Raw genomic sequence first — 16,169 nt, 5'->3', positions numbered from 1 at the left:
GATCAATTTCGTGAGTCGAATATTTTATTTGGGCCATCCATGAAAAAGTATTACTTTTTATGTTAAGAGTATTACTTTTTATTGTGAATATCAGGAGAGTTGACGACCCGCCTCACAGATAAAAATTCGTGTGACCGTCTCACAAGAGACTTACTCTCTTTTAATATAGTTAAAAAATATAGCTTTAATTTGTGAAGAGATGACGATTTTAAAGTTGAAACAGTGGGAATATTAGAAAGATAACTATGGCCTTGAGTTTGATGGAGATTTTATCTATTAAAATTATTATTATTCTTTAATTTCAAGATCTTAGAAATCAAAATATTGCTACAACTATATAACTCAATATGTTCTGGGAGATTCCATTCACCAAAATCTCCAACATTATTCAAAGATTTGGTTCAGTAAGCAAAAAAAAAACTGAATCTTTAATGTTATCATGCATGGTTCTATAAAATGGATGAATTGGAGATAAAAAAAAATATGTGGCCAAGATTTTCATAATTGTTGTTTTCTTGGGAGATGCTTTGCGTAAATTTTAAATGTTTAAATTCTTTAACAGGGACGGAGCCACCCCAAAGGCTGAGGTGAGCTCCAGCCCAGGATAAAAAAATAAAAAAAAAATGATATTATTATATATTTTAATTATAGACTAGATTAAATTTTTGTAAGGCTCATTAATAAGTTAAATATTTATTGTTCATTCAAGTTTCAGCCTAGGCTCCGTTGTATCAGAATCCAGAATGAAAAAAATTTCTGTCTACGCTCCTGTTCCTTAATCCAAGAAAGAGAAAATACTCTGAAATTTTATTTAATGGGAAAAAAAGAAAATAAGGAGAAATTAGCTATGCAGTTCAAACAAATATTGTCCACCAGATTAAAATATTCTGGCTATGCTCCTGGTTTATTTAACATGTATTCAATTTAAAAAAAAACATTAGTTTTTTAATACAAAAAATTCATTTGTTTTTTTTATAATTTTATACCTTCCTCTATATTTTTCTAAAATTTTACATTTTATTAACGATAATAAATTAGTTAAATTGTGAAAAAAAAAATTTGACCTTTTTTGTTATTTTATTTTAATTTGATATTTAAATTTAAGATATTAAAATAGTAGAACATAAATGTATATTAAAGTATTTTGACCTGGTAACCCTTAACATCTTATTAATAAGATTCCTTTATAGCATCAATTTTGTAATGTCGGTAAAAAAAATTAGCTGTCAAATTTAACAAAATTACATCTTATTGAAACTCAAGTTTAAATCATTTATAGCTACATTATATATAGTACATATATCGAATAACACATATACTATATAGGGATGATAATAGGTATAATTTTTCATCCCTTACTAAACTAAGTGTGAGATCAGGTCGGGATCCATCTCGTAACCTTCGTGACCAATTTTCGTCCCGATAAGAATTAAGATTTATTTTTTTCCTCCTGATCCCGTACTCAACAATATCGGGACCTGAATATTTTGGGATCCCGTCAGGAAGATAGAGGATATCCTGAAAGTTTAGGATCTCATCGTGTAGGGAGATGATATTCCTATAAATATATGGGTGATAACAACAATGTGTTTCTTTCACTCTTCTGATTTTTGACTAAATGAGAGAAAATGATGATAATCTATATTTTTATTTTGTATAATTTTATTTTATTTATAATATTTGTCTATGTTAATTTATTTTATTTGGATGAATTAGTTAACCATTTAATATGGGTTAACCCCTTCTAAATGGGTTAGGCATTTTCTCTCGATCCAATTATATTTTATTTAAAATTACAATCTTCTAACTGAATGTGTTATAATATTATAATATTAAAAAAATTAAAAATTATTAAAATAATCGGGTCGGGTTCCTGTCTGGTGGATATTAGTTTTCCTATCCCTCTTCTGACATTGATCGACCAGGGAAAAATCTCGACAACTCGGGTCAAGAAAAATGTCGGTCGAGATTTTATTTTTTGGGGTGGGATTCGGGTTGGGTCGTGATTTTCACTTTTTTGGTCATCCAAACATTATACACATTGTATTTGTGGCGAAATATAAACATGTCAAACGGGTAGTGAAGCGAGTTACGACCCGGTCAAAATGGTCCAAAAGCGGGTTTGGATACTAAATCTAGACTTGTCAAATTGGGTCAGGTCCGTCGGACCGGCCCGTCCCGTCATAAAAATTAAGCGGGTTGGGTTGATAAAACAGCAGACATTTGGAGATGGGCCAAATGATCTCATCCGTTTGGGTTGCGGGCTGAGATAGGACGGGCCTAAACAGAGCGGCCTAGCCCGCCAAATTAGGATAGAGTTTTACATTTTTTGGCTTTAAGATATGGAAATTGAATAAGTCTCCTGCCTGCGCCTGTATCTGACCATCTCTCATATCTTATTTCTTACTTATTATTTCTCCTCAATCCTCATCTCTTATTCTCTTTGTTATTCAAGATTCGAGTGGCTTTCCTTGCCGATTGAAGGTGGTCGCCGCAGCCATACACATCTTAGCTGCTCAATCGTCGCTGCTCAACAGGTCAAGACATAAATATATCTGGTAAAATATTTGTGCTTTTATATTTTTTTGAAGACGTGCTTCTATTTTCTTGCGGGTGCTGCTTTTTGAAACTTCGGATTCCATTGATTTTTCTTGGCAAATTGCTATCGAAAGTGAGATTTTTTTTAATTAATTAATGACCCTATTGAGATTTCTATTAGCTTCTTGAACATGATATAAATAAAATTTGCAATATCTTACTTTGTGCAAGAGTTTCTCCAATATCATTTACTATACGTAGAGGAAAAGTAGATAAATTCATAAACTTGATCAAAGTGTCACGGTGTCATGATCAACTAAATCCTCAGAGCATCTCCAAGGCTGCACCAAAATGGTAGCGCAGCCCCACTCCCCTGCGCCAAATCAGGGGTTTGTTTCTTTTTTCTTTTTATTTTTTTATTTGTATTTATTATAAATATTTATATTAAAAATTATAAATAATAGTATAATATTTATTTTATTATTTTAATAATTAGATATTTAATCATATGAATTTAAAAATAATAATTTTTGATTTTTAAAATATTTATTTATTTATGTTAATTATATATAATTAAGGACTAATTTGATTTAATGATTTATAATTAATATAGTTTTAATACAAATACAAAAAATTTAATATAATAATACAATTCATAAATAAATTGAAAAAGATAATTGAAATACTAATACAACTTGAAACACATAATTCAAATACAAATACAAATACAAAGATTTGAAGTAAATGAGTTGGAGATAAAAAGAATATTTCGATAATATTCTTTTTGGTGTAAGATTTGAAGTTAATGGGTTGGAGATGAATGTTGTATTTGGTGCAGAAATCGCACTATTTTAGTGTAAAATTTGCACCAAAATAGATTTTGTGGTTCGAGATGACCTTAGTCTATTTTGGTGCAAAATTTACACTAAAATAGTGCGATTTCTGCACCAAATACAACATTCATCTCCAACTCATTTACTTCAAATCTTACACAAAAAGAATATTCTCGAAATATTCTTTTTATTTTACATATATTAATTATTATAATTTATTTAATATATTTAAATTATGACTAATTTTGTCCACAAATGATCAATTAAAGTATTTCGCAGTGCGAAGTGAGCATCTTCGTCAGTTATATTAATTTTTTGTATTTGTATTAATTTATATTAATTAAAAATCATTAAATCAAATTAGTTTTTAAATATTAATAATTAACATAAATAAATAAATATTTTAAAAATCAAAAATTATTTTTTTAAAATTTTTATGATTAAATATCTAATTATTAAAATAATAAAATAAATATTATACTATTATTTAAATAATATTTATAATTTTTAATACAAATATTTATAATAAATACAAATAAAAAAAAAGAGGCGCAGGGGTCTGCACCAAATTTGGCGCAGAGGAAAGGGGCTGCGCTAGCGCTATTTTGGTGAAATTTTGGTGAAATAGCGCAGCCTTGGAGATGCTCTTAGGAAGCACAACTTTGTGCACTTAATGAAGTATTTTAATGTTTTTAAGTATTTTATTAAACTATTTGACCGAAATATATTTTTCTTCTATGTTTATTGCAATAATGTTTAGCATTCTTTTCTTAAAAAAATAAGCAGGTCGGCCCGCGTAACCTGTGGAAGGTGGGTTGGGCTGGGTTTGCCGTCCCACCATGCCGTTTTGACATGAATGACTAAATCAATAATTTTTTTAATATTTTTATTATATTAAATAATTTATTTCTGTTTTGTTGTGTAGAAGCATTAAAAGATCTCAATTTTTTTAAAAAAAAAAACATGTGAACTTGACGGGTTTCGTGGGTGCATGTAAAAAAAATATTTTTAAATTTTAAAAATAAATATACTAGTATTTAAATACGTTGAATATGGTGAAAATTTTTAAAGGTCGGATTAAACTCGAATTAGATGCATTCGAGCTTGAGTTCAAATTCGGCTCGAACTATTTAAACATTTTTACAAGTTATTCCAATTGTCAAATGAAAATTAAAACACGAAAGGCACGACATATTTATTAAAAGATAATCTAGTAATCGCTATTTAAATTACTAGTCTAGATTTTGTCTTGGAACTTAAAACAGAAATGACATGAATGTGTGTAACTCTCTATAAATTAAATACTAATTTTTTAATTAACTACCTTAGTAAAAAAAATATGTTATTCCAACTCTATCGATCCACAGCATTTTTCATTGGTACAAACATGACGGGGAATTATGGATAATAGAGTCAAATCGTCTCCAAATCCTCTCTCTCCATGTATTTTTATTTTTAATTTTGTCTTATTTTCTTATCATTTTCTTTAATCCTCACAATTGTTTGTGCTCAGATTAATGTAATCTGCAAGGGTACTTGTCAATCATTCGTGAATTGTATAATTGTTGAGGATATAAAATGGATTATCCAATATATAATATTCATATATTATATTAGACTTACTTTTGTGCTCTTATTTATTTTGAAGAGTGGTTATCTTGTAAGATAGTATAACAGATCTTTATTCGTGAGACAGATCGATCATGTTTATATATACAATAAAAATTAACATAAAAAATAAATTTTTTTTATGATTACTCAAATAAAAAATATGTCTCATAAAATTAACCTAATAAACCGTGCATGTGACGAAGTTCCAAGAACATAGAATCAACTTAGAACAAATGTTGAACTAATTATGGTACATATGCATGGTACACTGCTTCCACAAGGCATTGGAGTAGAAAAGATGCAACACAGCCTTTACTCCCTAACATGCACGTATGGGAAGGGAAATCATGTTGTTACTTTTTCTTGAACACTGACCAATATACTGCAACAAGTATGGTTAGTAGGGATATTAGCCACACTTTGAAAGCTCTTGCACGGTTCGCAGAATGAACGGCTCTATCATTGCTCTCCAAAGCTGCAGTCTGGAGGTCTTTTCCGGATAAAAATGGTAGAAGAACTCCCTTCAATCCTGAGAAGGAATAGAATATTTCAAGGTTACAGGTATGGATATTTGTAAATCTGTACTGAAATCCTGAAAACAAGCCACAAATGCTCTCAAGGTGACTCGAAGCATGTCATCAGGTTAAATTTCTTTCATGTTTTCGGAATAATTATTTTGTTATAAATTTGGAATTCTTAATCAAAAGATTATGTGAGAAAATAGAAGGTATCTCATAGTAACATGATGGTTTTAAATTCATGACCCCTTTTTCTGTCCAAATGATTGTAAATTTCAAACTCGTGGATTGAAAAGCACCATTTCAACTCTGTAACGAGATTCATCGACAGAAAACACAAGAGGAAAAAATTTGAAAAAGTACTACAAAGGAACCAGGCAAAGAAATTTAGGAGCAATCAGTCTCAGCACTTTTGAACTGCTTAGGAAAACTCACTACCAATAAGCTTTTACATATTATGAAAAACAATGATAATTGAGTCTTTGCAGCGGCAAAAGGTTCTATGTTGGACAACTAGAAAACGATAAAAAGAGACAGATGCAAGTTCATGGAGATAAAATGAAATGACTAAATTACGCCTTACTCTCTACAGCCATTCGAACTCCCCCACGTCTTGCGGGTGTATCCTGCATTAAGACAAGGAAAAATTTCTTTTACCCATAACGGAAACTAACTAGAAACCAATTAGTATTAAATTTCTCAACTTACCGTAGCCTCTACCTGCTCCAATGTCTTCATTTTTGCAAATATGTTACTATAAAACTGGGCATCCTTCCTGTTGTATTCTCTTACCTTCTCCTTCCAAAGTTTGTACACCGATTTCACATCCCTTTAATATGCATTTTATTTTCATACAAGGTGAGATATAACGATAGTCAAGACAGAACCTGGAAGAACTTGAGGCATCTAACCTGTCGTCTGGATTGAGTTCAAGGACTTTCTTGACGTCTAGTTCTGCTAACTCCAATTCAACCAGAAAAATATTTGCCTGTGCTCTTCTGTAAAGAGCTTTAACATTATCAACATCAATTTCTAACACTTTATCGCACAGGTTCTTTGCCTCTTTGAATTCCTTAAGTTTCAGCTTGCAAGCTGCATTGTTGAGATTGCAGGTGACTTTGAGTGCTTTTGCCTGCTCTTTCTCTTCGTCGCTGAAAGAGGACTCATAATCAATGAACGCAACAGCCTGAGAATGGAAGAAAGTTGTACTTAGAAAAGTAACAAGAAGAGAGGTTTGGCTTTGTCGTGAAAACATCTCCCAAGAAATGGATTAATACAAGATCTCAAAAGTATAGTTGACCTTTCAAACATAAGTTCCAAATATTCAGTAACCTAATATCTGAAGTCCCAAGCTGTATAGGTCTAAAACCAAAATGAACAAATTTATAAGGCAGTGGTTGCAGTTATTCAAATCTGTATGTGTGTGTTACAGTTGTGAACCTCAGAAGTAGGATGTGATTTCTTCTCATAACTGTGCTCCATATACACAGAGGGTGCTACATTGTTAAATCACAAGCATACTTTTTCATATCTCTTTGAGGCTCGCTTGTATTTTCCTGCTCTAAACCATCTGTTCCCTTCCTCTTTCTTCTTTCCTGCAGCAGGTATTTTTTCCTCCTTACTCAATTCCCAGGACTCCTTTTCCTAACATAATGTAAATGTTGAAGAGATTGAAGCTTCAAATTACAAAATTCAAGACAATAGACTTTATATATAATTGACACAGTTATGTCACCAACATTCACAAAGGAAACCATCTCAACATCGTAATATACAACCGAATTGCCAGGTACAACAGCTAGCTCTTGTCGAGATTCAGATGGTCCAAATGCAAACTCTGGCTGAATTGTCAGAAGTGCAACCTCCTCTTTATTCATTGTCTTCACTGCTCTATCTATCCCTTCTATCACTTCATCTGTAGAAAAAGTAAAATCATAGAGCCACGATTAGAATAACATTAGAAAGAGACCTAAGAATGTCACATATTTTCTGCATTGAAGCAATGGAAAAATTACCTTCGTCAACCTTGAACTCAAATGGCGACTCCTCATCATGACCTTGTCTTGTAAAAACAGTTCCATCAAGTAGCTTCCCAATCAATTTCACTGTCACACAATGATTTTTCAGTATACATGTGCAAAACATGGTAATAGAGATTCTGGAGGCTGTGACCCACAATATGTGTTCAAATGCTTAAAATCATAAAATGCATTAAGATATAATGAAATTGTATGCCAAATAGATTAATATCATGATCTGATAGTCTCCACAAATTACTGCTATTCTTTGTTTACAAATTGATATGGTACATTAACACGCACATGTACACTATAAATAATTATATTTCAACTTGCCACGCAATTTACAAAGGCCATAATTATTTCAAGAAATAGATAATTTTTCTCACAGTTTATGACGCTTTAAACATAAGAGTAACATTGGTTGATAAATCATTCCCTAGTTCCTTGTGTTATCCCGATATATTTAGTACAAATTTTGGGTCATTAGCGTTCAACCATGCATTTTTCAGCATTTTCCAAAACCTGCCTTACCTTGTACAGTTGCACCGTCATTTGGATGCTCATAACCCTCTCCTTCCTTCAAGATCTTTTTCAGAATCTTGTTGTCATTGACGATATCGGAAACTCTTTTCCATGAGACCAATTCCACATTTATTTGAAGTGTAGCATTTGCTGGCACAACACATTCATTGCCAACGGCTTTACTACCATTCTCTCCGAATCCATCTACCAAAGTTACTGATGATCAGTAACCAAATGGAGCATCCTTAGAAAAATAACATATGAAAGGAAGTAGACTTACATTCTGACTTAACACTGAGCAGTGCTCTTTCTCCCTTCTTCATCGTCTTCACAGCTTTGGACAGAGCAGGGCAGAGATGGCCTGATTGCGAAATACAATATGAAATACACATACAGTTTCACTAGAGAGCAAAGAACAATAATCAGAAGAAATATACCATCTTTAACAGTGAACTCTACCCCATCCTTGCTTGAAACAAGTGTTCCATCTTCGAGTTGAACTTCGTACTTGACTGCAATTCATAACAGGGTTGCAGAAGATATGAATGACTTACCCGATTTAATTAATGGAGTGATCAATAAAATATGCACAGATAACCCACCAAACACTTCATCCAGATCTCTAGGATTCTGCCAACCCTCTCCTTGTTTGATTACTTTTTTCAGTATTCCTCCATCCTTGGTTATGTCTTTGACGCTTATCCAAGAGAGCAATTCAACTTCAAACTGAAGAGTAGAATTGGGAGGTATTGTCGGAGGGGATCCAGACTCTCCGTAGGCCAGCTCTGGTGGGATGACGAAGAGGGCCTTTTCCCCTTTCTTCATTGTCTTGATACCTTCATCCCATCCTTTTATCACATGTCCTACAAAATTATAGAAAATATAGCATAACAATACCAATTCACCTGGATCGTTCTTAATTTTGCATTTAATCATTTTTTGAGGATTGTGATCGGCATTCTGATTCAAATTTTATTGAATCAAATGTTCCAATAATAAAGTGGAATTTATCTGCTGCATGCCTCAAAAAATACATGTTCTCAGTTAAAGAGAGACCACGAGCGGCTGAGATAAAAATTCATATTCCTCATTAGTTAAGCACGAAACATTTGATTGAATAGAAACATACCTTGTCCTAACTTAAAATTGAATGGCATGCCATGGTCAATGCTCGAATCAAACTGTTCACCATTCAGCAACGTACCCACATAATGAACTGCATAAAATCAACAACCAATTATGCTTATTTGTAAATGTTAAAAAAATCACCTACGTACTAATTTTTTATAAAAAAAAAATAACCAACCAACTGACCACATAACATCCAACCTAAATTACATAGTATCCCCACTATAAAAATGTAACAGATTGATGCATAGAATGTGAACTCCAGTAATACCTATGGCATAAGTCAATTTGTTAAACAATAATGTAAGCAATGCCAGTGAATTTTCCCAAAGATCGCAGTCGGCAAATGCGAGCAACATTCACATTTAGGTATCACATTGTTCAACAGACCAACAATTCGAGCAGTTGCATCAAGATTGACAAACAAGACTTCCAAATAACGCCACAAGATTTGTTCAAATAAAATTTATCCCACATATCAAGAATCCAATACCCCAAAATTTGTCGAATTCATCATGATGGATTCTAAATGCATCATTTAGACCAAAAAAAAAAAAAAAGGGGCTAATCCGCCAATCTATATTTCACATCTCAAAAGGGTTTTACGCAATTGCATCGCAATCTAATCTGAAAGGAATATTTTACTCCTAATTAATCTTTGTATTTTATTTAGTTTTGCATTCCTAGACTTGTTTAACCCAATCTAATCTTGACATTTATCCTATATGATTTGTGTTTGGTATTTATCTCTAACATATAATATCTTAGATTTGAATAAAGTCTTATTCCTAATAAACTCTTGTTTTCATGTTTGTAGGATCTTGTGCTCATGGAAAGATAATGAGTTCAAGATCTATATACATGGAATGTTGAGTGAGGAACCGTGCACGGCTTAGAGAGGACTTTTATGCAGCTACTGGAGTTTTTCCCAAAACATACACAAAGTTCAGAGTTGAAGACAATTTTCGTGTTGAAGAATTTAAGTGATTGATTCACGATCACCCTGTGTTGCTGATTGGTGATGAAGACACGTGAAGAACAACACTGAGTGTTGATCGAAAAGTGTTCTTCTATTATTTGCTTTAAGCTGTTTCGGTTTATGCATCTTGTGTTTTAGTTTCGTTTATTTTGATGCATTGTAATTCCTTTGGTTTTGTTACTTTCACTAATATTATTTTGTATAAACAAATTACATTTTTTCCTAGTAAATTTTAGCCCGAGACGTTGCACTACTGTGCATAATTTAAAACTGGTACGTGTGTGTTAAATAATCAATTTTCGCTATATGTTGTGCCATCGTGTTGAGGGCACAGAACATTACACTAACTTCTTATACACACAATATACTAATTCATGTCCGTTTCTAATCGACAGCCCCTTTCATAATCAATCAAGAAAATTTACGAACAAGAATATATAAAGAAGATAAACAACAAATCAACGATATTTATACCTTCAACTTCGTCTCCAGAATTGGGAGTCTCCCACCCTTCACCTTCCTTCAGAACCTTCTTCTTCAACCCATTTTCTCCAATCTCTTTCTCTTCTCCAACTTTGGGAACCGGGTCTTCAACTGGAAGATCAGAATCTTCGTCCATTCCTATATCGTAGTTCCCAGCAGCTGGAAAATCAAGGTCATCGTCCATAACGGAAAACCTTCGAGATTAAACCTAAATAGTATCTGCTCGAGATTTTATAACGCAGGAGAACCGAATCAAGAATTTCTTCTGCGGGCAGTTTGCCTCTAGAAAGTTCTCAGGTGTTGGAGAGCTCGAGCGAGTGAGAGTCAAACGGTCCCGAGTGGAGTTTGGTTTGGTATTTATTTAAACTTTTAATAGTTTCAAAAAAATTCATTAAAAAATCAAATTTAAGCCAAATTAGTACAAGTTTAAAAATAAAAATATTTTCAATTTTTATTATACTTAAATTATTTTAAATAAGTCGATAGAATTATCATAAATTTAATATTAAATAGATATTTTTTAAAGTATTTAATATAAATATATATTTATAAAAAATATTCATTCAAAAAATTTAATGAAATCTTGTGTTGGGATCGTTTAATTGAGTTTTTTTTTTTAGAATCCTGCTTTTAATTTAAAAAATATATTTTTAAATTTATTTTTAGATAAACAAAACTAAATTAAATTTGTTTATTTTATCATTATGTGGTTTTTCAAATTGGAAATTCAAAATTAGAAGTTTTACATTTTTTTATAAGTGAACAGTTAAATTTGTGCCCAAGCCTATTGACCCCTAATATATGACATGATCTTGGCTTTGAGTATGTGTAAGACATCCTCGATAGATATAAAAGTAAGTCTTTTGTAAGATAATCTCACGGATCTATTTCCATGATGTGGATCAACTCGATTCATAATTGAAATAAAAATTAATACTTTTATCATACAAAAACTATTTTTTTCCATGAATGCAGTTGGTTAGAGATTCGTATCAGAAAATTAAAACGTGAGACTGTCACATAAAAGTTTTTATATATAAGAAAATGCAAAACAAAAGAGAAAGATAGAGATGATTTCGTGCTATAGAGATAAAATCATCAATTTTTTAATAATAAAATCATCCATTTTAACCGTCATTTTAAGTTGCGTTTGGATCGATGGATTTGAAATATATTTTTGTATTTTTTTTGTTTCAGAGAAATAAGACAATAAACTTAAAATTCATCTATTTCATGTTTATGTATTTTTTCATGCTAATTATAATGAATTTCAAGTTCACTCAATAATGAAAACATTTGAAATACATTATACTTTGTGTAACTAATGTGTACATAATTAAGGTATGATTTAATATTTCATTTATTATTTCATTCTTAATAATAAAAGAATAATCGAAATCCATTGATTTCAAATCAATCCATCTAAATACAACCTTAATAAAAACCGATTGAAGCTCCGTCAAACAAATAAAATTGGAAAAAACCAAAATGTGCCACAAATTTTTCGATAATACCACAGACCATGATAATATATTGTTAAACAAACTTATGATATTGATAAAATTATTAATCGATTGAAAGACGTAAAATTATTGCATGAAGACAACAAAACATACAAATCAAAGTTCTAGTAAACCTAAACAAAAAAAAAAAAAACAAAACGCTGAAATAAAACTCGAACAAATAACTCAAACAAAAAATATGTGTTTGGGCTTTCCGATCTACGAAAAAAAATTTTTGCACTCCTCGGGTCAACATGTTTTCACGGATAAAAATCGGTACAAAACATTAAAAATACGGTATTTGAGTATCAACTGTTTTAGATCTGATACAAAAGATAAGATTTTGAATATAAAATATGAACAACTTTATTAATATCAACATTTGTTATACATGTTTGAGTACTTAAAAATCATACATTAGTATCATATCTGAAATATTAGGTACTCAAATATCATATATTAGTATCATATTTTCAATGTTTTGTATTGATTTTCATCCGAAAAGACAAATGTGTCATTAATATTAATATTTGTTATACATGTTTGAGTATTCATTAATCATATATTATTATCAGATCTGTAACAATTGATAATCAAATATCATATATTAGTATCATATTTTAGTGATTTGAATTGATTTTCATCCTAAACATTTTTTGTAGATCAAGGAGTGTAAACACATAATTTTTCTGATATTGATAGAATACAAATTTAAGTTTGGGTGTAGGGATTTAAAGCAAATTTACTCTATTGACTATCAAACTCGATCAAAAGGCAAATTTAAGAAGGAAAATGATCCAGAAATTGAGTTTCAAGAAATTTATAAATTCAAGCAGAATAGAGAATGGTATTGCAAGTAGGCAACGTGATCCTTCCCAATTCTTAGCTGGAACCATGGTTCAATGAAATCATTGTGAAGGCTATTGTTCCGATTCTATTGATATTTCATAGAACGCTCACCACGATAAGTGTAGTGATTTTTTTTTTTGTGTAAAAATAAAATTTTTGAAAATACTTGAAAAGATATTTAATAATTTAGAAAATCAACATTTTGCGATAGCCGCGAAATTGACGATATTTCGTTAATGCTTTTTCTATAGTTCGTTTTTAATATGTCAACCCTTTCAGAAGTTGGAACTCAAATATTCGACCAATGAGGTTTCGGTTCTGCGATTCCGAGCTGTGATGAATCCAAACCAGATGAATACGACTTATGTTTTCTTGAATTAAAAGTGTTTTTCAATATCGCTTTCGAAATCGGAGCCGAGTATTTGCAATTCAGTTCCGATAACTAAAAATAAGAAACCAAAATTATATGAAATCTTAACTAAAATTGTTTTATAGACGATTTAATTTATGTAAATTAAATTTAATCGTTTTTTAAATAAAAAAAATTAATATTCATACTATTTTGTAATATAACAGTTAAAAAAATGACCTTGATTAGTTTGATTACCTTACAATTGTACCACTAACCATTTTTCCTTTAAAATTTATAGGTTTAAATTCTATTTAAATCTGTTCAAACCATAATCAAATTGGAAATGACATTGTCAAGAACTGGGACCATAATCAAGTTAGAGACGAAGTTCATTAAAGGATTAAAACTCATAGTCAGTTGAAAAAGGGGAAATTCTTATTTTTCATTCCAACATTTCAAAGGTCTTTTCAGATCGACAATCTTAATTATCACGTGCCAAGGTGGTCTATAAAGTTGTGATTTTTGACTTGTTTAGAGCACCCGCATTGGTGCATATTAATCTACGTTAATTCATCTTCAACTTCCTCAAAAAACGCGAAAACCACGTGTCACATATTCAATATATTAACATCTTCTCGTTAAAGTACCTACATTGGTGTTCATACCAATGTGGGTGATTGTTAATCACCCACTTACTTGTGCCACATGTTTGAACGTCCACATTTCTTCTTTTTTTATAAAAAAAATTTTTTATTATTTTTTTTAAAGGAGAGTAAAAAGTGGCCCACTCCATTAATTACATATATTAATATTTTATATACATGTATATTATTTAATTTATTTTAATAAGATAAATAAGNAACTAAAAAAAATCTTCTCTCTTCTATTTTCATCATATCAATTTTATTTGAAAATTTTATACTTCTTCTGTTGTACTGTTTCATTTTAAGTTTATGATAAAATTTTTATTTTAAATAAATGACACTCATAAAATAAGATAAAATAATTTTACGTACTAAATATATAAAAACATATTATTATTTATATAAAATAATAATAATTTAAATTTTGTAAATAATTTGAAATTAAATTTATGTAATGGAAAATAAGAATGAGATGAATGAGTGGACAACGGAACCTACAAATAATGAGTGTTAATGTTAAAATGAATGTGATAGCATATATGTGTTAATATAATGTGTATGTGACATGTGGACCCAACAATTTTTGATGAGGTAGTGAGTGTTATAACGGTAACGAATACGGATGTCCTTATTAATACATAATCACATTCATTTAATATCAACGACTCTTTGCTATCATTATTTAAAATTATAAATTATAACTATTTAAATAACATAATATTATTGTTTTATAATTAAATAATGTTTTAAAATTTTTTTAATTATTTCGAATTTTATTTATTTAAAATTAAAATTTTATTATAAATTTGAATGAAGGAGTACAACATATGAAAAAATAGTTACATAACATTAAAAACAACATATAAATCAAATTTTTTGAAATTTGAAATAAACTAACTTCACAGAATGTCATTGTATTGTGCTCAAATATGCTTAATTAAGTCGACACGAAGTTAGTGATATACTTGATTGTCACAAAGTTAAGAATTTCTCTGGAGATAATCATGAAATCCTCGGTTTGAGTCATGGACGTGTTGTGCAGGTTCATCGCTTTATTGTTGGACCAATTTGTCACATTACCTCCTCATCTTCAACAATCATGTTATGTAAAATAATACATATTAACATAATATATTTTAATTATTTTTTTTTCCAATAACGAGTTTGACATCTAACAATCGCCCATCAAGATTAGAGCAATTCAAATGCTCGTTCAACATATTTTCTTGCAAACTCTCGTCGTTCCTTAAACAACCTCATTTTAGGATTCTTCGTGCAAGGAAAAGTCTTCACGAAAGTAGCTCATTCTGGATATATTTCATTGTTAGATAATAACGTTTCGTATAATGAGTGTCATTAACCGTGAAATTGATCTTAGGGCATTTCTTTGCAAGACATTGTTGACTATCCGTACAACATATTAATATCATTACATGAACTCGTGATCCCAAAGAATGCGTGTCATATCCACAAGTCTTGAGACGTGACCGACCGCTTCAAATACGATTTTCGGACCCATGACCTCTTGTAAACCGGCATTTCCAAGAATTTGGGTAATTTTTCCATTTCCAGTGCATGCAATCAAGGCTACCCAACATGTCAGGGAATTTGTGCCTCTCTTCATGCATTTGAAGAAGATGTTGAATATCATCAGCATTTGACATTCATCGATCACCAGATAATTTAACCATATTTAAATATGTTGAATGAGCCTCAAGTGCATTCACAATGCGAAGGAATAACTCTCTAAACATCCGAAATCATTTTCGAAATATATGATCTGGATACACTGGGTTCGTGAAAAAATAATTATAGACGAGAACCTCGAGTGACCGGATTCACAATTTCTTTGGATGAACTTTATTCTTTCTTTGATATGCTTCATGTAATTGTCTTATTAGTTGGAGCATGCGTAAGAGCAACCACATTAGTGTTCAAAACCATTTGTGTTCGAACAAATGTGGGTGGGTATTAATCACCCAACCACTTGGCCACATCAGCATAAGCGTTCAATTGTTTGAATGCTCATGAGACATTTTGTGCACGCATCTAAAATTTTATTTTTTTTAAAAAAATTTAATTCAAATATTTTAATATAAGTTTTGTAAAAAATTATGGAAAATTTTTAATGGTTGAATTTTTTAAAAAAAATTTAAAAATTTTGAACGGCTGATTAACGGTTATTTTAA

The 16,169-nt window shown here is 30.6% G+C and overlaps 1 protein-coding gene across 1 annotated transcript; it reads right to left on the bottom strand.

Annotated features, from left to right (window-relative positions):
* Positions 1-5,177: 5,177 nt before the first annotated feature.
* Positions 5,178-10,958, bottom strand: LOC140964187 (70 kDa peptidyl-prolyl isomerase-like). The gene is made up of 13 exons (XM_073423759.1): positions 10,625-10,958; positions 9,173-9,259; positions 8,646-8,906; positions 8,481-8,555; positions 8,324-8,404; positions 8,053-8,247; positions 7,516-7,605; positions 7,240-7,415; positions 7,022-7,144; positions 6,412-6,686; positions 6,209-6,329; positions 6,084-6,126; positions 5,178-5,511 (listed from the first exon to the last, which is right to left on the bottom strand). Exons 1-13 carry the CDS (start codon positions 10,815-10,817, stop codon positions 5,336-5,338), a joined length of 1,896 nt encoding a protein of 631 aa, XP_073279860.1. The 5' UTR covers positions 10,818-10,958; the 3' UTR covers positions 5,178-5,335.
* Positions 10,959-16,169: the final 5,211 nt, after the last annotated feature.

The sequence above is a fragment of the Primulina huaijiensis genome, chromosome 2 (genome assembly GCF_012295235.1).
Source record: "Primulina huaijiensis isolate GDHJ02 chromosome 2, ASM1229523v2, whole genome shotgun sequence".
Lineage (NCBI taxonomy): Eukaryota > Viridiplantae > Streptophyta > Magnoliopsida > Lamiales > Gesneriaceae > Primulina > Primulina huaijiensis.
The sequence above is the reverse complement of the archived record's forward strand: the minus strand, read 5'-3'. Positions and strand labels throughout refer to the sequence as shown.